General features: G+C 32.9%; 3 protein-coding genes across 3 annotated transcripts; all 3 read left to right on the plus strand.

Moving 5' to 3' along the window:
- Positions 1-14,174: 14,174 nt before the first annotated feature.
- On the plus strand, positions 14,175-17,658 carry LOC139853102 (vacuolar protein sorting-associated protein 32 homolog 2-like). The gene is made up of 8 exons (XM_071842475.1): positions 14,175-14,287; positions 14,444-14,541; positions 15,034-15,133; positions 15,424-15,509; positions 15,602-15,693; positions 16,523-16,637; positions 16,975-17,172; positions 17,551-17,658. The coding sequence occupies exons 2-7, from the start codon at positions 14,470-14,472 to the stop codon at positions 17,164-17,166; spliced, it is 657 nt and encodes a 218-aa protein (XP_071698576.1). The 5' UTR covers positions 14,175-14,287; positions 14,444-14,469; the 3' UTR covers positions 17,167-17,172; positions 17,551-17,658.
- A 1,477-nt stretch (positions 17,659-19,135) lies between these two features.
- On the plus strand, positions 19,136-20,043 carry LOC139854292 (putative dynamin-related protein 4A). Its single transcript, XM_071843604.1, has 2 exons — positions 19,136-19,637; positions 19,982-20,043. The coding sequence occupies exons 1-2, from the start codon at positions 19,136-19,138 to the stop codon at positions 20,041-20,043; spliced, it is 564 nt and encodes a 187-aa protein (XP_071699705.1).
- Positions 20,044-20,048: 5 nt separating this feature from the next.
- LOC139854293 (dynamin-related protein 4C-like) lies at positions 20,049-21,308 on the plus strand. Its single transcript, XM_071843605.1, has one exon. The coding sequence runs from the start codon at positions 20,049-20,051 to the stop codon at positions 21,306-21,308; it is 1,260 nt and encodes a 419-aa protein (XP_071699706.1).
- The last annotated feature ends 1,135 nt before the right edge of the window (positions 21,309-22,443 follow it).

Consider the following 22,443-nt stretch of genomic DNA (forward strand, 5'->3'; position numbering starts at 1 on the left):
CCTGAAATCAAATCAATGAAAGGAAGATTTACATTTATCTGTTTAAACATATCCAAGAATTTGGATTGCTCGGCTTCAAGTTTCTCTTTCTTCATTTTACTCGGGTAAGGAAGTGGTGGTTAGTATGGTTTAACATAAGGTTTATCCTTAGCTGTGTTATCTTCATTAACCTTTTCAACTACCGGTTCTTTTTCCTTATCTTGATCAGGTTGTGGTTCTTGTGGAGTAGGAATAGCTTCATCAGAAGTTACAGGTATTTCAGGTGGTTTAAGTGTTGTACCACTTCTTGTGGTAATGGCTTTAGCTGTTTCATTCCGGGGGTTAGCATTTGTATCACTAGGTAGACTTCCCGGTTTTCTTTCACCTATTAACCTTGCTAGGTTACTCACTTCTTGTTCCAGATTTTGAATAGAAGCTTGTTGATTTCTAAATGCTTGAGCATTTTGTTCATTGGTTTGTTTTTGAGATGTGAAAAACTGCGTTTGAGTTTCAACTAGCTTCGTCATCATATCTTCTAAATTCGGCTTTTTATCATCGGTTTGTTGTGGTGGTTTGTTTTGAAAATTAGGTCTTTGCTGATTGTAAGTATTATTGGATACTTGTTGATTGCTAGGACCTTGTTGGTTGTTGTATGGAATATTTCGGTTATAACTCTGGTTTTGATTGTAAATCGGTCTTGGCGGTTGATAATTATTCTGATAATTATTTCCAGGCCTTTGGTTTATGTATGAAATATTCTCTCTTTGTTCCATTGTTAATTCAATACTGAGACAATCTTTTGTCAAATGTGGTCCTCCACACTGCTCACAACTAATTCGTATTGAGTGAATATCTTTAGTCATCTTTTCCATTCGTCTCTCTACAGCATCTATCTTTGTGGAAATGGAATCTAAGTCATGGCTAGAATCAGCTCTAGCTGATTTAGATGATCTAACGATATCTTTTTCTTGGTGCCACTCATGTGAGTGGGAAGCAGTGTTATCAATAATTTTGTAAGCATCAGTTTCAGTTTTCTTCATAATAGAACCACCAGCTGCTATATCTATGTCTTTCCTTGTAGTGATGTCGCATCCTTGGTAGAATATTTGTACTATTTGACAGGTGTCTAAACCATGTTGAGGACATCCTCTTAATAACTTTCCATATCTAGTCCATGCCTCATATAGAGTTTCATTTGGCTTCTGTGTAAACGTAACAATTTCTGCTTGAAGTCTTACAGCTTTAGATGCCGGAAAGAATTGTTTAAGAAATTTTTCAACTAAAACATCCCATGTCTCAATCGCCCCTTCAGGTAACGATTCCAACCAATCTTTGGCTTCTCCCTTTAAAGTCCAGGGAAATAACATGAGATATATCTGTTCATCCTCCACTTCTTGGATTTTAAATAGTGTGCAGATCCTATTAAAGGTACGTAAATGTTCATTTGGATCTTCCTTCGGCGCACCACTAAATTGGCATTGATTAGTCACCATGTGTAGAATTTGTCCTTTGATTTCATAATCTGGCGCATTAATGTCTGGATGAGTAATTGCGTGACCTTGGCCAGTGCGTTTAGCTCTCATTCGGTCTTCCATACTTAAAGGTTCCAGATTCTCCATAATTGAATTTGTTGAATCGGAATCACTAGAGGATTCTGATTTAATGGTTCGTTCCTCAACTATCTCTGTTTGAATGATTGGTGGTTCCGGAGGAAAGTTTAGTGGTTCAGGATCTACGAATCGTTCCTGAATATTCTCCGGATTCTCAATTGTGAGGTCGGGTTCAAAAAATGGATTATCGGAAATTTGAACTGGAGTACTTGGTCGACTGGATGACGATTCTAAAGAAAAATCAACGGCAGTAATATTTGCTAAATGTCTTGATCTAGTTACAGGTGAACGTACAAAAGGTGGTGAACGTCTTGCTCGGTGCATTCACTGAATATCCTATTAGTTTTTAAAAGGAAAGAAAAATTATAATAAGTTATCCAATCAATAGACTTTTCTGATTTTGCCCACGTTTCGAATAGCCAAAAGATGCAGCAGAGGGGCAGGATTCGTTTGGTCTCAATATAATTGAGGACTGTTTGGCTCCAATAACCCGGTCCACGTACAAATCCAACTATTACTACGAACCAGAAAATTTTGATGTCTATCAATTTAACCACTTAAAATAAATTTTCGTAATTTTAAGAAATTTAGATAAGAAGTAGAATAAAAATCTATGTCCTAAAAACTAGAATAGCGAGAAATAAGAAAGAAAAAGAGCTCGTCGGAAAAAGATCGAAAAAGAAAAATGGTTGAAAAATAAAAGGTGACGGAAAAATAAAAGAAACTTATAAAACTTAAAAACACTTGACTAACCTAACCTTATTACTACAACTAACTTAAAATTATAATCGCAAATTGAGATTACTAATTGGAATGATAATTGATACATAGGAAAAAGTCGTCTAAAAATATTAAAGCTTACAAGAAAAACCAAATCCCAAATGGAAATAACTTAAAAAGAAACTAAAATTTAAAAAGGCGTCGCAAAATTCTAAAGCACCTAAATTTTAGTCTAAAGAAAAAGCACTTAAGGAATTCTACGGCAAAGCCTAAAAATCTAGAAGTAAAAATAACTATGGCAAACACTAAGTTTAAAACTAAATATGAGCGAAAAATACAAATATTACGCTAAAACAATTAAAAAGGGATAAAATATAAAAATATACTAAAAGTTGTAAAAAGTACAATTTTTATAAAAATATTATTTTTATATTATTTATTTATTAAAACTACTAATTTTACAATTTAATTAAACTAATTAAACAAAATATTAATAAAAACTAAAATAAATAAAAAGTAAAACTTAAAATAAAACTAATTATAATAATAATAATAATTAGGGTTAAATGATAATAATAATAATAATTAATTACCCGTAATTAATTGCAGTTAGGGTTTCTGTCGGTGTCAGAGTTACTCCGCGAGTCGCGGTAATCGATGCAGCAAACCCCGCGAGTCGCGGGGATCCAGAATTCAACTCTGCAACAGTTTTAAATTTGACGTTTTTTTTTTAATTTTCTGTTTTTATATAAATAAAAGATATTTAAATAAAACTTATATTTTTATAAACTAAAATAAAAATAAAGAAACTTATAAAACTTTTAACAAACTCTTAAAAATATATAAATTTTTGTTTTTCTTTTTATATTTTCGAATATTTAAAATGTATTTTTATAAAAACGAATTTTAATAAAAGTAAAAAAAATCTTTTTTTTTTATATTAGCGTTGCGCTTCCGGCGTTTAAGAGTCCCCGGCAGCGGCGCCAAAAATAACTTGATGTTTTAGCAGAGTAGTATATAAAATAGCTTATATTTTTGCAGGAAATACTATTAAATACGATACAATTTTACACAAGATATTTATTTATTTAGAGAATGGATATACTTAAACCTTGCTACAACACTTATAGTTTTTAGTAAGTCCGGTTCGTTCCACAGGGAATCTTTTTAAACAAAGCTTAACGCTATATTAGTTTACTTTTATAAAAATACAAATATATATATAAGTAATATTATTATTATAAAGGGGGGTTTTTACCGTTTAATGACCGGTTTGTCGATTTTAAAACTTTAGTCGCAGTTAAAACCAAATGTAAAATATTAAAAATAAATACAAGACTTAAATTAAAGCGTAAAGTAAATAACGATAATGAAATTGCGAATAATAAAACTGCGATAAAATAAACTTGCGATAATTAAAAAATACGATAATTAAAAGTGCAAATAAATACAATAACAATAAATAAAAATGCAATAATTAGAAGTGCAATTAAATATAAAATAAAGGAAATTAAATATGAAATAAAAGAATTATGCTTATTTAAACTTCCGTAATCATGATGTTTGACGTGTTGATTTTAGTTTTATGCCCATGGGTTAATTGTCCTTTGTCCTGGATTATTTAATATGTCCATACGGATTTGTCCATAATAGTCCATCAGTCATAAATATAAAGAGCGAAAGCCTTCGTCAAATTATTCTTATTCCCGAAGTCAAATATTCCAACTAATTGGGGATTCGAATTGTAACAAGGTTTTAATACTTTGTTTAATGAATACACCAGGTTATCGACTGCGTGTAAACCAAGGTTTTACTACTTTGTTAACAATTACACCAATTACCCTTGAATGTAATTCACCCCTGTTTCAACAAGTCTATTAACTATTAATCCAGTTCCATATCCGGTAAAATGAATAACTATTGGTATTTATAGATATCCCGCCCACCGTACCCAGTCAAGCGTATGTGGTTATATATAAATACGTCGCATTATAAGTTTGTATATTAAATTAACAAGGTATTGTTTAGTTAATATAAAACCCATTAATAGCCCATAGTCTAATTTCCACAAGTGTCGTTCTTTTGTCCAAACCCCAATTATGGTACAAAGCCCAATTACCCAATTTTAGTAATTAGCCCAACATCATGATTACTTCGGATTAAATAAGCATAATAATAACTTAGCTACGATACATTAATGTAAAAAGGTTGAACATAACTTACAATGATTAAAAATAGCGTAGCGTTACACGGACAGAATTTCGACTTACACCCTTACAACATTCGCTAACATACCCTTATTATTAGGATTAAAAATTAAAATTAAAATTAAAATATAAATTATAAATATATATTACGTATATATTGAGAGAAGAAGGAAAAAAAGATGGTAAAAATGATCAGAATTCGGTTGGCTTTATAGGGAGTTTCAAAACTTGGGGCTCCGCGACTCGCGGCCCTTTTGGCCTTCAAACTCCGCGAGTCGCGGAGTTTGTAAATACAGCTCACCAGCTTTTGGAGTCTTTCTTGCCGACGATTTATTTATAAATATAATATATATATATATAATTAATATAATTAATTATATATTATATTATATTTATATACATAGTTAACTTGTAATTTTTAGTCCGTTGCGTCGAGCGTTGAGAGTTGACTCTGGTTCCGGTTTCGGATTTTCGAACGTCCTTGCGTACAATTTAATATCTTGTACTTTGCGTTTTGAATCTTGTACTCTTGTAATTTCGAGACGTTTCTTATCAATAATTGGAACCTCTTTGATTGTATTTTGTACTTTTGAGCTTTTTGGTCGTTTACGTCTTCAATTCGTCGAATCTGTCTTTTGTCTTCACCTTTTATTATTTAAACGAATATCACTTGTAAATAGAACAATTGCAACTAAAAGCTTGTCTTTCTTGAGGAATAATGCTATGAAATATATGTTCGTTTTTAGCATTATCAGTGGCACTGGTGGCTGAACTGGCCGTCCGTGGGCGGCCATCATCTGTCTGTATCTGCCTGGCGGAATCGGCACTAAACGTCCATTAGGAGCGCGTCGGCACGGCATGCGCATATGGTTACGGAATGGCCCTTGCCCAAACTCCGCGGGAATCACAACACCACCGATGCGGGGCTGTGGCTCCGAGGGTCCGGGAGCAGACGGAGCTGGAATCTCCGTAGGGTCCACGTGTCTGTCAATAGTAGCCACTGGTGCAGGCGCCTGGCTGCTAGTCCCGGAAGAAGAAGCGCTGGGGTCACTCGTCAGTAGCGGGATCGGTGTGTCGGCAGCAGCAGCAGGTGGGGTGGCTGACGAGTCTAAACTGCCCAAAACGATAGCAGGTGGAACATCCGACATCTGAATAAGGAAAAATAAATTTTCCATGTCAGTAAGTCATAAAGCAAGCACGTATTAGGCCAACAGTTTAAATCATGTATAACAATAAGTAGCATGGCAATAATAACGAATCGTACAGAAGTAGCATGCAATCGAAAGCAAGTGATATTATACAGTAGCGAAATCATGTAGTAGCATACGGCATATAGCAGTAAAAGTAAGCAGCAGCATGCAGCAAGTTCAGCAGAAACACGTAAACTAGCAAGTTGTAGATTAGTCCTATTAGTGAATCCTACTCGGGTCGGTCTTAGACTCACTAATACAACCTAATTCCCTACAACCAATGCTCTGATACCAAATGTGATGCCCTGTACAAAACCATCGTGTACGAATCATCAACAACAGGATCATTACAAGGTTAAGTACTACATGCTGTAATAAAAGAAGTTGCATTCACGATAAAAAGGTGACGTCATAACCGACGTCAATTGTTTTACACCAACAGTATGCTTTTACGAATAGCAAGCATGAATAAATGTATGTGACCCTTAGGTCATTACAAAACATAGTTTCAAATGTATTAAAGTCTGAATGCAAGTTAAACAGTTCATGCGGTGATAACACTAGAGCAGCGGGTGTCTACGGCAAGACTAGCACGACAGCGGAAGCAAATAACCTTAAGCACCTGAGAAAAACATGGTTAAAAACGTCAACACAAAGGTTGGTGAGCTATAGTTTAAGTATAACAGTAAGTAAGGTAGGCCACGAGATTTCAGTGCTACAAAGAGCGTTTCAAAACAGTATGATAAAGTATATGTTAACCGTGGGCACTTGGTAACTAACTTAATGTTTATACCCCCTGAAAGTACACTTGGCAAGTGCGTATGTCTACGAAGTATTAAACACTCATTAAATGCTAGCGCTACTAGCCCGAGTGGGGATGTCAAACCCTATGGATCCATATCTAAGATTCGCGTTCACCGGTTCAAAAACCAATGACTAAACGTTACCGAGCTAAAGGGAATGTTTCTGCCGTTATATAACCCACACATATATAAAGTTTAAGTACTCGTGCCTAGTATGTAAAACATAAAATCCGCATGTATTCTCAGTTCCCAAAATAAGTTAAAGTAAAAAGGGAATGCTATAACTCACAATGATAAAGTGGCGGTAAAGTCGAGTCGGGAAAAGTGTGCAAGTAATCGGTCTGAAAGGTCCAACGAGTCCTCAACCTAAGTCAAATAGTACTAAGTCAGTAAATCGTCCGAATAGGTTTAAAAGTATGTAAATAAGGTCTTAAGGGTCATCATCATTCATCATCAAACAAAAGGTGTAAAGTAGGTTTCGTTTATGAAAGTAGTTTAAAACAAAGGCTGAATTCGATCAGTCACCACGGCCTCTACCCTTACTGAATTAAGGTGAGACCAGTGGTCATGGCTCCGTATATGAGTCCTTTAAGTGTGGTAAAATTTACAGAAGCAAACTCATCTTCGTTTGACCGTGGCGACGGTCTAAGTGTGAGTAGGTCAGAAATTTCTGCACAACGTTAAAAGGACATAGTGACGATCGGAGGGCCATAAATCCTAAACCGTAACTCGGATTAAGACGAGTCCTATATGAAAAATTATCTACTAGAAAAGATCTATCTGAAAATAAAGGTTACAGTAGCCCAGGTGTAGTGGTATGTTACAGAACCCAGAAAAAAGTAGGCAGAAGACAGTAAACAGAAAAAAAAATAGTGGGTTCCGGTGGTCTTGGTGCTCGATGCTTATCACGGTTCTCATCCTTGATGCATATAGCTTCAAGTGTACAAATCGTTGATGTGTTTGCATCATTTTCACCAAGGTTTGACCATCATAACCCAAGTGTAAGTCTAAGACATGAAGCACAACTCACTTAAGTGTTGCAAGTGGTTTGATGAACCAAAGTTACATCAAAGTCTTAGATCTAACACATACATGAACTTTAAAACTAATAATAAGTTACAAACTTGAAAGTGAACTTATGAAATCAAGATCTTAAGTTGTAGAACATAGTTCTTAGTTTGATCTTGAAGATCCAAGACTCAAAAGTCTAGATCTAACATAAGTGTACAAAGCTATAATTAAAGAAAACTTACTTACATGTTCTTGAACTTTTAAAGTTAACTTTTAGTTCAAGATTAATGAGATCAAGACTAACTTGTAATACTTGACCATTTAAACTAACAAACATGAAATTAAAGTGCAAGTAAATGAAATAACAAACTAATTTAAACAAGTTAATAAGTCATGGTTGTTCATACTTTAAAGATTCAAACCAAAGTTTGATCTTTAGAAAGTAAACTTTAAGTTTATTTCATGAGCTTCAAGTATGATTTTAATCAACACATAAACTTACAATCTTTGAAACAACATATGTAGAACATAAACTAGTAAGTTTAGTTCTTGTGTGTTCTTGTAATTACAAGATAAAAGAAGAATGAAACTAATGAGTTTGATTCTTGTATATGTAAGTAAGTAACAACAACTAGTAACTACAAGTAATCAAACATTAAACAAGAACAAGTATTGATGATGATGAGATGTATTAGGTTCGGTTTTACAAAGAAAAAGAAAGGAAGAAAAAGCTTCAAGTTTACTTACAAGAACTAGAGAAAAGAGAGAAAGTGTTTGAGAGAAAGTAAGTGTGTTTGAATGAGAGAAAATGCAAGTGAACAAGTAATGTAAAAAAAAGATTTTGAATCCCCTCTAACCCCTTGGAAGGCCACGGTTCTGCAGTAAAAAAAAGGGAAGAGAGTTGTCTACAAGGTTATTGCATGTAAAAGTCCTTAAAGTTGGTTAATAGATGGTTGTATGCATGGGGATAACAAGTAACTAGCTAGTAACAAGATTCTTAATGAAATAAACTAACTAGTTGCAACCTAAATGATACTTACATGTGAGTATGGGCTTAAGAGTCCATGAAAGAAGTAGGGTGGGCTTTATAAGCCCATGTTCAATTAAAAGCCCAAGTTGTATGTAATTAACAAGTAATCCAATAAAAGCCCATGTAATTAACTAATAACCTTAGTTAAATAAAATGATTAATAAAACTTAATCATGAATGTAAATAATACTTGAAAATATTATTCGTGTAAGTTTCGCGTGTCACAAGGACGTTTCAGGCATTTAAAGTCAAGTACGGGCAATCATGGCAACATGTAAATGTAATATCATACATTCGTTCATTCATAAGTATTAATAATAATAATTATTAATAATAAATAAACGTTGGAAAAAACCAGGGTCGTTACAATACGGGTGTTGACGGTACATTTAAAGTTCATCGGGGTCGGAATCAGATTTCTCTATTTTGATGCCTTTTCCCTTATTATTTTCTTTTGCCTCATTAAATTAGGTCGGGGTAATTTCTATAACATCATCGGAATCCTCATCAGGATCCGATTCATCGGAAAATTGGTAATTTTCCCAATATTTTTCTTCCTTAGCGGAAACACCATTGACCATTATTAACTTTGGTCCATTGGTTGAGGATTTTCTTTTATTTGACCGGTTTTATGTGGTTCCTACTATTCCCCCCTCCGGAACCTGTTCTTCTTCCGATTCCTCTTCTTCTGGTTCCTCTTCTTCCGGTTTCGTTTCCTCTTCTTCCGGTTCTTCGGGAACTTGTAAATCTTGCCAATATATATTCGACTCTTCGTTATTATTAGGTGAGTCAATGGGATTTGTGCTAGAGGTAGACATCTATCACACAATATCAAACATGTTAAGAGATTAATATATCACATAATATTTACGTGTTAATAATATATAGTTTCCAACAAAAATGTTAAGCAATCATTTTTAAAGAAAACACGGTCGAAGTCCAGACTCACTAATACATCCTAACAAACTCGATAAGACACGCTAATGCAAATTTTCTGGTTCTCTAAGACCAACGCTCGGATACCAACTGAAATGTCCCGTTCATATTGATTATAAACGTTCCATATTAATTGATTTCGTTGCGAGGTTTTGACCTCTATATGAGACGTTTTTCAAAGACTGTATTCATTTTTAAAACAACCATAACCTTTATTTTATCAATAAAGGTTTTAAAAGCATTACGTAGATTATCAAATAATGATAATCTAAAATATACTGTTTACACATGACCATTACATAATGGTTTACAATAGAAATATATTACATCGACATATGTTTCTTGAATGCAGTTTTTACACAACATCATACAAACATGGACTCCAAATCTTGTCCTTATTTTAGTATGCAACAGCGGAAGCTCTTAGTATTCACCTGAGAATAAACATGCTTTAAACGTCAACAAAAATGTTGGTGAGTTATAGGTTTAACCTATATATATCAAATCGTAACAATAGACCACAAGATTTCATATTTCAATACACATCCCACACATAGAGATAAAAATCATTCATATGGTGAACACCTGGTAACCGACATTAACAAGATGCATATATAAGAATATCCCCATCATTCTGGGACACCCTTCGGATATGATATAAATTTCGAAGTACTAAAGCATCCGGTACTTTGGATGGGGTTTGTTAGGCCCAATAGATCTATCTTTAGGATTCGCGTCAATTAGGGTGTCTGTTCCCTAATTCTTAGATTACCAGACTTAATAAAAAGGGGCATATTCGATTTCGATAATTCAACCATAAAATGTTGTTTCACTTACTTGTGTCTATTTTGTAAATCATTTATAAAACCTGCATGTATTCTCATCCCAAAAATATTAGATTTTAAAAGTGGGACTATAACTCACTTTCACAGATATTTCCTTCCTCGGAAATAAGACTTGACCACGGATCGATTCAAGAACCTATACAAATATGTACATATATATCAAAGTATGATCAAAATATAATTACAACCATTTTTATTATGTTTTAAAGATTTGAGTGTATTAAGTCAGCTGTCCTCGTTAATAACCTACAACTAGTTGTCCACAGTTAGATGTACAGAAATAAATCGATATATATTATCTTGAATCAATCCACGACCCAGTGTATACACGTCTCAGGCTAGATCACAACTCAAAGTATATATATTTTTGGAATCAACCTCAACCCTGTATAGCTAACTCCAACATTACTGCATATAGAGTGTCTATGGTTGTTCCAAATAATATATATACATGGGTCGATATGATATGTCAAAACATTTGCATACGTGTCTATGGTATCCCAAGATTACATAATATATTAGAATAAATGTATAATACAATATAAGTTAGCTAGGATATGATTTGTATAGATTTGTTAAACATTTCCCGTAGCTAAAAAGATCAAAATTATCAAATCTTGTTTTACCCATAACTTCTTCATTTTAAATCCATTTTGAGTGAATCAAATTGCTATGGTTTCATATTGAACTCTAATTTAAGAATCCAAACAGAAAAAGTATAGGTTTATAGTCGGAAATTTAAGTTACATGTCAATTACTAAAGAGGTAGTCATTTCCGTCGAAAGAACGACATCTTGATGACCATTTTGAAAAACATACTTTCACTTTGAGTTTAACCAAGATTTTTGGATATATTTTCATGTTCATATGAAAAATCATTTTCCCAGAAGAACAACTTTTAAATCAAAATTTATCATAGTTTTTAATTATCCAAACCAAAACAGCCCCCGGTTTCACTACGACGGCGTATATTCGATTTTATGGTGTTCATCGTGTTTCCAGTTTTAAATCATTAAGTTAGCATATCATATAGATATAGAACATATGTTTATTTGATTTTAAAAGTAAAGTTAGAAGGATTAACTTTTGTTTGCGAACAAGTTTAGAATTAACTAAACTATGTTCTAGTGATTACAAGTTTAAACCTTCGAATAAGATAGCTTTATATGTATGAATCGAATGATGTTATGAACATCGTTACTACCTCAAGTTTTCTGGATAAAACTACTGGAAATGATAAAAATGGATCTAGCTTCAAAGGATCCTTGGATGGCTTGAAAGTTCTTGAAGCAGAATCATGACACGAAAACAGTTCAAGTAAGATTTTCACTCGAAATAAGATTGTTATAGTTGTAAAAATTGAATCAAAGTTTGAATATGAATATTACCTTGAATTAGAAAGATAACCTACTGTAAATAACAAAGGTTCCTTGATCTTAGATGATTACTTGGAATGGATTAGAAAGCTTGGAAGTAGACTTGCAAACTTGGAAGTATTCTTGATTTTTATGAAACTATACTTATGGAATATATGAAGAACACTTAGAACTTGAAGATGGAACTTGAGAGAGATCAATTAGATGAATAAAATTGAAGAATGAAAGTGTTTGTAGGTGTTTTTGGTCGTTGGTATATGGATTAGATATAAAGGATATGTAATTTTGTTTTCATGTAAATAAGTCATGAATGATTACTAATATTTTTGTAATTTTATGAGATATTTCATGCTAGTTGCCAAATGATGGTTCCCACATGTGTTAGGTAACTCACATGGGCTTCTAAGAGCTGATCATTGGAGTGTATATATCAATAGTACATACATCTAAAAGCTGTGTATTGTACGAGTACGAATACGGGTGCATACGAGTAGAATTGTTGATGAAACTGAACGAGGATGTAATTGTAAGCATTTTTGTTAAGTAGAAGTACTTTGATATGTGTCTTGAAGTCTTTCAAAAGTGTAAGAATACATATCAAAACACAACATGTATATACATTCTAATGGATTCGTTAAGTCTTCGTTAGTCGTTACATGTAAGTGTTGTTTTGAAACCTTAAAGTTAACGATCTCAATTAATGTTGTTAACCCAATGTTTATTATATCAAATGAGATGTTAAATTATTATATTATCATGATATTATGATGTATGAATATCTCTTAATATGATACATACATTAAAATATCGTTACAACGATAATCATTACATATAAGTCTCGTTTCGTAATTCTTGAGTTAGTAGTCTTGTTTTTACATATGTAGTTCATTGTTAACACACTTAATGATATATTTAAATATCATTTTATCATGTTAAATATAGTGTATCAATATCTTAATATGATACATATGTGTTTAGTAGACGTTATCATAACGATAATCGTTATATATATCATTTCGAGTTTCTTAACTTAGTAATCTCATTTCTTATGTATATCACACATTGTTAATATACTTAGTGAGATATTTACTCATCATAATCTCATGTCAACCATATATATATGTCTATATATACCTCAATATGTAGTTTTCACAATTTTGTAACGTTCGTGAATCGCCGGTCAACTTGGGTGATCAATTGTCTATATGAAACTTATTTCATTTAATCAAGTCTTAACAAGTTTGATTGCTTAACACGTTAGAAACATTTAGTCATGTAAATATCAATCTCAATTAATATATATAAACATGGAAAAGTTCGGGTCACTACAGTAATAAATACAAATTATTCCTAAAACGGACTTAAACTTTGCATTCCATGACGACAATTCGCTTAGAGTTTGTCAAACAATGAAGTCCAACTTGTAATCCTTTTCATGTTATCCCCGAGCTTGAAGTCAAGAAACTTAAAATGAAGCGAACCTGGAGCACCACCAGTCATGGTTGCCATATGCGCAATAGTATTCGAATCAACACCAATGCCATAAAGGTTAGACTTAGAGAGATTAATCTTCAACCCCGACTCTTAGAAAAAATTTCTCTAAGATATGGATAATGTGTCTAAGATCAACCGTGCTCAAATATGAAATAATAGGAGCGTCATGTGCGACAAAAATGTGATATGTGTCCAAACTGAAATTTATTTTATATGGTTTGAAGTCACAACCTCCCTCAATGCGCAGTGTTGCCCCTTCATAACCAATATAAACATAAAAGGAGTCAATGGATCTTCATGTTGTAGGGCGCATTTAAAAGAAAATTCAGACGTCGAACTGCCATTAATCAAAACAAAGCTCCTGGCATAGTACAGGAAAGACCGTATCAAAAGTGATAACCGAACTGTAAAATGACAAAGTTCAAGTAAACCCAGTTTACCAAATCAAATGATTTTTCAAAGTAAATTTTGAAGATGAGCATTTTCTTATTCCGATTTTTAAACCACTTTATAATTTCGCTCAACATTATAGGATTGTCTGCAATATGTCTATTCCGAATGAAAGCTCGCAACAAACCATACTATCGATCACCAGAGCTAACGTGTTAGTTAAGATTTTTGCCACAATCTTATATTGTCAGCTAATCAAAGAAATGGGGCAGTAAACCTTAAAGTTAACTGGATTATGAACTTTAGGAAATCATCAAGACCCGAAGCTTTGTTACTACCGCAATCTCACACCGCTTCATTTCGTCATTTGTTTGTAAGCTTTCTAGGATAAGAATAGAAAAGTGGGCATACAACCAATTTAGTAAGAGTAATTAAAAATTGGAAAATCATAGACTAACGGGTAAATACACCTTAACAAAAGCCCTAAACGGGTTAACCGAAATGAAAGTAGGATTAACCCGGCAAGTAGGTCAATATGTTTTGATCCGGTTCTTAGACTCATCGGGTCGGATAATATCTTACACCCAAATTACCTCCACTTTTAAAAACCCTTATTATCAAATTCAATTGCTTTCATTTTGTCCATTTGATCATATCACTTTAACTCTACTGCAGATCATACAATATATAATCAAGGTACGAGTGATATATTTCAATAATTGAATTGTAATTTCATTCACTGATTGTACAAGAGTCATATAATTTGGATTCATCAAAGATCAATAATTAGGTGTATGTGAGTTGGCATTCAATTCGTTGATCGTAGACCTAATTTTAAAACCTCGCTAACAGTTATTGAAGATTACATTCAAACAATCATGTTTACGCGAGTATTTGGAAAACCTAAGCAAGAAGCTAATGCCGTTACAACTCTGGACAAATTAAATGAGGTAAATAAATAAAAAAATTTCCTTAATTTATATCATGTACACGTATATGTACTTACAGTATCTTATTGTGTTGATTTGTAATGTGAATTATTATATTATTATACAAGTTGAACCTATACAATATTCTGGTTGGATTGTTGTTGTATTTTGTTACATGTTTTTGTGGAAATCATTACGATAATAGTGGAAGTATAACAAATGTTGAATTCGAACACCGATTTAACGAATTCATCAATTGACATTAGTTAGTTGTATACCCTTTTAGATTCAGCTAAGCAAGAGAACATATATCAAATCATTGTGTAAATCTTTTCATTTCCTTTAGCTAGTGACCGAGCATCGTTAACCAGGCTAATGTGTACACTACTGTCACAAGGAAAATCTTTTAACTTTGTTACTTTTTTGTTTAATAATCCCCTTTTAAATGAATTACTACTATACATACGCACATACACATCCTTAGACATTGCTCTATATATATTTGTTTTGCAGACACTTGAAATGTTGGAGAAGAAAGAGAAGGTACTATTGAAGAAGGCTTCTGCAGAGGTAGAAAAGGCCAAAGAATATACTAGAGCAAAGAACAAAAGAGGTATAATCTGAAACTCAGTAAAGTTGTTTCAATTGTTTTATCTACATTTTTCTTGAATTAGCTCAATATCATTTTAGTCATATATATTATCAAAGAATCTCTACTTAGGAGATGTTTATAAGCTATAACATACTTTGAACTTGTTTCATACGTTAGGCTATAAGTTATTTATGGTTCATACAGTTATTCAACGGGTAAATTCTTGATCTAAAAAACTTACCTCTGATGATTTTTAGTATTGGAATTATTGAACTTCTACTATTTTTCTCTGACTTTTGGGCATTATCCAGCGGCGATACAATGTTTAAAGAGGAAGAAGCTTTATGAACAACAAGTTGAACAGCTTGGGAACTTCCAATTACGTATTCATGACCAGGTGATCTTTTGTGATAACAAGATAAAATTGGTTTTAAAGATCATGCATGTACAACAACTGATACTTGGGTACTGTTTGAACTTGAATCGTAGATGATTATGCTAGAAGGTGCAAAAGCCACCACAGAGACCGTCGATGCTTTGAGAACTGGTGCCGCAGCAATGAAGGCCATGCAGAAGGCAACGTAAGTTGTGCCATTCCCCCTCCCCTGCTTATGTTCCATTAAGTGTGGGCTATTTTATTCATATGGTTCCTACACTTCTATTTAACTTACTAAAAGGGTGATATATGTAGGGAGAGGTGGAAATTTCAACCCATCTATGTAAAAGTTAGGTTATTTGGGTTGAAATTTTTCTTCAAGTGGTCACACTCACATGGGTAAAAATAGTAATTATTAAAAATGACGCGGTCAAATAGCTGAAAGGTCAAACAAGACCCAAAGTGTACTCAAATGTTTCAGGACTCCCTAAATCGTCAGTTTTTTGATAATAATAGAATTTTAATTCTAATAGTATAGTTTTTGTAATCAGCTAATCATATCTTGTCTTTTTAGTTTATTTTTTTATATACTTTTTAGAAAAAAATATCAAATCTAATAAATATTATTACAAAAACCACAATATTAGAATAATTATCAAAATGTTTCATTAAAGCAATTTAGGAAGTTTTTGCAATTTTGATACACTTCAGATAATGTTAGCTAAGTTTGACCTGGATCTATGTTAGTTGATTCTATTAGCTTATTCCATTTAACCTGATAAATAGTAAATACAACCCAAGGCAAACTGTATATCTATAAATAGGTTGACGCCTCGACTTGGTCATGGCAAACTGGTAAGTGCAATTAATGATCAGAATTATGATGCTCTTTCATTGCTACAAAATCCATGTTGAATTGCTTTTCAGTTTAATGCATTTTATTTCAAGAGCAACACAGATCAGCTTCCATTTACACACCTTAGTTTTTTCATTGAATTGGATATTTTATTTGATTTAAAAACTGTCAAATGCAGAAATATTGATGATGTGGACAAGACTATGGATGAGATAAATGAACAAACTGAAAATATGAAACAAATTCAGGAGGCATTGGCAACACCTGTGGGTGCAGCTGCTGACTTTGATGAGGTACATTCTTTTTTGTCTTTTTTATTTTATTTTTTTTTATTTTTTATTTTTGTTTAAATAGTTTCTTGAATTATCACATTTGTTAAATATTCAAATAGATAGTTATCTGGTTGCTACAACTTTAATCAAGAAAAGCATATCCGAACTGGTTTAGCTGATTGTCTGATTTTAATTATGTGATCAGTTTTAAAATGCGCACCCAGACGGCCTAAATTGCAAATGACCTAATTTCTCTTAAAACATTTTCAAAATAATATCTGCGATTGAAGAAGAGATATCTATAGGGTGAACGATACATTTTGGGACATTGGAATACTAATAAACTGTTTTTTTACAGGACGAACTAGAAGCTGAACTTGAAGAACTAGAAGGGGCTGAGTTGGAGGAACAATTACTCCAACCTGCAACAACCGCCCCTGCTGCACCAGTGCACGTGCCAGCTGTCAAGCAGCCAATACGTCCAGCTCATCGCCAAAATACTGCTGAGGAAGATGAACTTGCTGCGTTGCAAGCAGAGATGGCACTTTAAGAAAATGTTAGTTATATTGTGGCCTTCCACTTTCACCCCGATAAGTTTAGTGGTTATTTCAGGTGGCAATTTTGGTCCCATTTACATATTACTTGGTAAAAAATCGGGTACCCGGGTTATGGTTGATATCCAATGGGTCAAAACAAGTATCATAGAAAAAGGCTTAATATATATTATGCTTGAAACCTCCTTTTCATTTTGTATAATGTTTTATCATTATCATTATGGAAACTGCCATCTTCTATGGTACTATTATTATTATTTACAAAAATAAAAATATGCCCGTTTTGAATTTTGATCTATTACCTCCCAAACTGCCCCTATTTATCCATTGTCACCTTACAGTTTATTGATTAAGCTGCAATCTAAACTATGTATCTGCAGATTACTGGAGATGTGCTCATACAACAAAGAAAAAACCGAAGAGCCATGTTAACATATCTCTTGTACAGTTGTGAGAATGTAATGGAACAATTGAGTGTTGTATTATACGTAGTACATTATAAAAGTTCATAAAGAACTGATACACCACTTTCAAGATGATTTTTCTTATTTTTTGTGTTGGACTAGTACACAACTGCTCTCATTAATCATTACTTACGTAAGCAGAGCACATAAAACATGCACATACACTTGCATGCATATATACAACCAAACTAGTAAACAAAAAGACTAGCGCAGCTATACGCAATAGCGCACGACTAAAAATATTGTGTTACCGCCCCCTTTGTACTGTTATAATGCATGTTTAATAGTGTACATATAATTTTAGGGGGATCGTCAGTTCGTCACTCTTTAAAAATATCTTCACATTACAAATTACCTTTTGTGTAACTTTCAAATCAATAAATAATTAATAGTTAACTAGTGAAATGACCCGTGAAAACACGAGTTTGTTTAAACGAAATAGTTTAATGATAAGTTTTAGGTATTAAGTGAATGTAAATGTTAACCACGGATTTCGACTAAGAAACTTGTCGTTGATTTTACAAACATAAATGTTAAAGTCATTTAGTTTATTGTCTCGTGGAACCACAGAATCAAAACTTGTTGATTTTACAAACATAAAGTTCGCTCAAAGTTGAGTATTTATAGTTATATTTCTAATAATAATAATAATTATTATTAATAATAATAATAAATGCCTTTTAAATTTTTTAGATAAATAAAATTACAATTTATGAGAGATTAATACTCCATTTTATAAAAGATTTCGTATTATTTTTTAATTAAATTAATATATAATTATGACATCATTATTATGAAAAGTAAAGGTAATTAACTTAATGATGATGTCATTTTTTTAGAGGTTTATAAGACTATATATATATTATCACTGTTAGTTTTAATACATAGTAGATCCTTGTACTATTCACGGATTGTATGCCTAAAAATTGGATTTTGGACGACTTAAACTCCTTTGACCGATTCTTTCTATTGATTTAGGGTGCGTTTGATAAAACTGAATGATTTAGCGCTGAATGGTTCAGAATCTGAATGGTTCAGAGTCTCTGAATAAAATATGTTCTGAATGAAAATAAACTGTTTGATAATCATTTAAAATAAACAATATGAATTGAGTAAAATTACCTTATTAACGTGTTACATGAATAAAAAATACAATATACTTGTTGGTTATACGTTCTGTATATGATTTGAAAAGTATATTACACAAAAATTAGGCTCTTAATGGTTAAGAGAGTGTTTCAACTCTGAATGGTTCAGCACTGAATTCTGAACCATTCAGCACCATATGTCATTCAGATGTCAGAAACAAACACGCTGAATGTTGAATGATTCAACATTCAGCGCTGAACCATTCCATTAAGAGGCAAACAAACGAACCCTTAGTTCACAAAAACTCTTTCATTTTAATTACTCCGTATTCGATAACAGAGCAGATAGACCAATCACAATTATCTAATTCAACTCACATACTCTCCCATCTTTCTTCAAAATTTTCTTAACAATGCTGCTCGATTCTGAACCAAATCTTCCTCCTCTAATTAAACATTTTAGCGAAAAATTCAAGCAGCCGTTACATCTGATCAAAAAACTTGGTTACATGGATGTGATAGATACAAACTACTCGTTACCTAAGATCATTGTTGTAGGAGATGCAGGCATTGGTAAAACCAGTCTTATCAGCACACTCGTAGGCCTTAGTTTACCGCAGGGCCTACAAATTCCTCTTGGTTTGAAATTTGAGATTCATTCTAGTCCTTGTACCAAGTTGTATTTGGGATATCAATATCAGTATGAATCAGTGAAGGAGGAAGTATCCGAGGCTGATTTGGGAAGTAAAGTTCTAGCGGCTGCTAAATTGCTTCCCGAAAACAAAACATCTGACGTATCAATCAGTTTGACTGTTATGCAACCATATGTATCAGACCTTACGATTGTAGATTTACCCGGTATCAATCCCAATTTGGATAAGTATAGATTAAAGAAAGAGTTCGAGGTTTTGGAAGGTATGCATTTCGTCCTATTTCTAGATCTTTATTACTTAAAATCATCATTCATCATATACTATATTATATTATGAGATGCACTTTCTGAATAATTTTTCACGTTTAAAAATGTAATGTTAATATAAGTTAAAACTTAAAAGCGTGAAAAAATATGATAATGTAACGTCAAAAATATCAAGTGTTATTAAATTTTTGACACTTTTAAGCGTCATTGGTTTTTTTCTTTTTGACACTTGGGTGTCAAAAACATGTCTAAGTTATTCACAAAGTGTCAAAAATAATGAAAGCCCCTCAAAAAGTGAAACTTTTTTTTGTAGTGATAATTGATGCATCTTTTTGTGCAGGTTATATTTGGGCACACGCCCGATATGAAGAATGTGCGTTTTTAATTGCATATCGGCTTTAGGCGATATGAAATCGGGTCAATCAACGAAGGTATTGAGAGAATTCGATATTTTTGGTAGAAAGACAGTTTCTGTAATGACTAAAATTGATTTATGTTCTGAGAAAATGATTACTCAATTAACCCTCAATGACATCAGCCATTCTTTTAGTTACGCACTTGTCAAAAATGACATCAGAGATGATAACTATAATGTTATCAATGGTACCGTTGTGCTTTCTCGACTTGACAAAAGTCATTTTGGATTAGAAATCGTTGTTCAAAGTGTTGTTCGTGTTATGCTATCCATCCTTTTCAAACCGCAATCTCTTATCATTAATAAAGTTGATCTTGATTTGGCAAAGTCTGTTACTAAGAAGAATAACAGCAAGTCCAATGATATATATACTTTTACGTCGAACGTACAACGAACACTCAACAAACTCTTCATATATGAGGATTACAGTCTGTATCGTGAAGATGAAGTGATGCACGCGTATCCCATGTTGTGTAAAAAACTTGATAAGTTTTACTATGATCTTCAACACTTAAATGATGTTGAAAGTAAATTTCTTGAGGATGAAATTAAGGTGTTAGATACACATAATGGTCGTTATACCTTTGATGCCATCTTCAAGTCACTTTTAAGTAAACGATTATCGAAATCATCTAAAATTATTGACGGATTTGTTACAAGTGTATGGTCGTACATCAGTGGGGTGGTGAGGAATGTGTTATTCAAACATGCAAAACACTATGATCAACAGTTGAGTTCGTCTCTTAAAACTTACAGAATAATGATTGAGAAGATGCAGATAAGTTTTAAGGAGAAGGTGGTGGAGATTATAGAGATGGAGAAAACGTTTTGTCACTCGAGCAATCCTGATAAACACAAAGTAGGCGAGTTAAAGACTATTAATGTCGAACGAGAAGTTTTCTCTCTACAAGGTTCGGGAGATGTAAAAGTCGGCCATTTAAAGAAATATTCTGAATTGAAATTGCGACAAGCATTCGAGTTGAAGATGTCGATGGATGTATATTGGGAGATTGTAGTTAAGCGTTTTGTTGACTATTTTGCGCTAAACTTATTGTCTTCGATCAAAGAAATGGTGACTGGCGAGATGATTTACCGTTTCATGGATAGTAGTACTAGTAGTGGTGAAGCTTACGAAGAGGAAGACCCGCTGATGCAACTTAACAGGGAGAATCTCACAAACAGGATTAATTATCTTATGGAAATAAAAAACGAGATTGAAGAGTATCAAAAACATTTTGAGTTTCTTATGTAGTAGCTTAATTAATTAATAAGTTTTTTTTTTTTTTTTTCTATTTCTAATATACAGTCTTTATTAATAAGATCTTTATTCTTTGGCCGTAAAAAAAAAAGTCTTGATATTGTTTTGAGGTTTTCTTCAATTGATTCATTAAGATGTCTGCCCAGAAGTTGGCTAATTTATGGTCAACTTCACACCTACATGTCCTGTCAATAATCAATAATCAATTAAAACTTATATGTTATAGTTTCACTTCAAAAAATTTAAAACATCGAGTTCCTGTCTGTTATGCAAACCTGCAATTCAAAAATCTATAATCAACTAATTAAATTGCCCTAAATGAATTGCTCAAAGCGTGCTCGGAGTGTCAAGATCTTTAACTATTTGAAGGTGCTTCATAAGAATCCAATAACCAAAATGAACAAAAGTATCAAGTTTTGACCTGACCCAACCTTTATGATCCGCCCACTGCCCCGATTTTCCACTTCTAATAGAGTAATTTCTGCAAAATGGTCTAGCTTCTTGATACCTAGAGTACACGAAGCTTATTATAAAGTCTCTTTTGCTTTATCTAACTTTCAGCCACCATCCAATTGCACCGGCTGCGAGTTTCTTCAGTCTGTGTTTTGCTCCACAAATGTATTTTGGCATGAGTATTTCTCTAAAAAGAGGCAAAAGAGGTATGCAAGTTGATTATGATGCAAAGAGTTTGATAACATAACCTCATGTCATAATACCTTCTTCGATCATGTGAAACATGCATTGCATTTTTCTCAGACTCTTACCAACAGGAATAAGAAACAAAAATATAAATTACTTTTACACTCACGTTACAAATACTTTTCTGTGTAATTTTCAAATTAGTTAATTAATTAATTGTCACACAGTTTTATACTAATATACATACATCTCTAGACTATTTATAGATTGTATGGTTAATACTTGGATCTTGGACCACTTAAACTCACTCAGTTGACTGATTCATATTGAAAATATCAAATGTGTGCAGTTAATTGCTACAAATACAGCTAGCAGATTCTTTATGTAGATCTAGTTCACAAAGTCTCTAATCAAACATTTTTCTGAAACAATTCATTGATGCAGGCCAGGCGTTGGTAAAACCGACCAGTCTTATCATCAGCACACTCAC

This window comes from Rutidosis leptorrhynchoides, chromosome 6, assembly GCF_046630445.1.
Source record: "Rutidosis leptorrhynchoides isolate AG116_Rl617_1_P2 chromosome 6, CSIRO_AGI_Rlap_v1, whole genome shotgun sequence".
Taxonomy (NCBI): domain Eukaryota; kingdom Viridiplantae; phylum Streptophyta; class Magnoliopsida; order Asterales; family Asteraceae; genus Rutidosis; species Rutidosis leptorrhynchoides.

What these genes read in the sequence shown, in the direction of transcription:
- LOC139854292 (XM_071843604.1), top strand. Translation starts at nt 19,136, where the DNA reads ATGCTGCTCGATTCTGAACCAAATCTTCCTCCTCTAATTAAACATTTT. An exon ending in AGAGTTCGAGGTTTTGGAAG is followed by an intron (nt 19,638 to 19,981) that starts GTATGCATTTCG and finishes CTTTTTGTGCAG; the next exon opens with GTTATATTTGGGCACACGCC.
- LOC139853102 (XM_071842475.1), top strand. Translation starts at nt 14,470, where the DNA reads ATGTTTACGCGAGTATTTGGAAAACCTAAGCAAGAAGCTAATGCCGTT. An exon ending in AAGGCCATGCAGAAGGCAAC is followed by an intron (nt 15,694 to 16,522) that starts GTAAGTTGTGCC and finishes TGTCAAATGCAG; the next exon opens with AAATATTGATGATGTGGACA. An exon ending in CAGCTGCTGACTTTGATGAG is followed by an intron (nt 16,638 to 16,974) that starts GTACATTCTTTT and finishes GTTTTTTTACAG; the next exon opens with GACGAACTAGAAGCTGAACT.
- LOC139854293 (XM_071843605.1), top strand. Translation starts at nt 20,049, where the DNA reads ATGAAATCGGGTCAATCAACGAAGGTATTGAGAGAATTCGATATTTTT.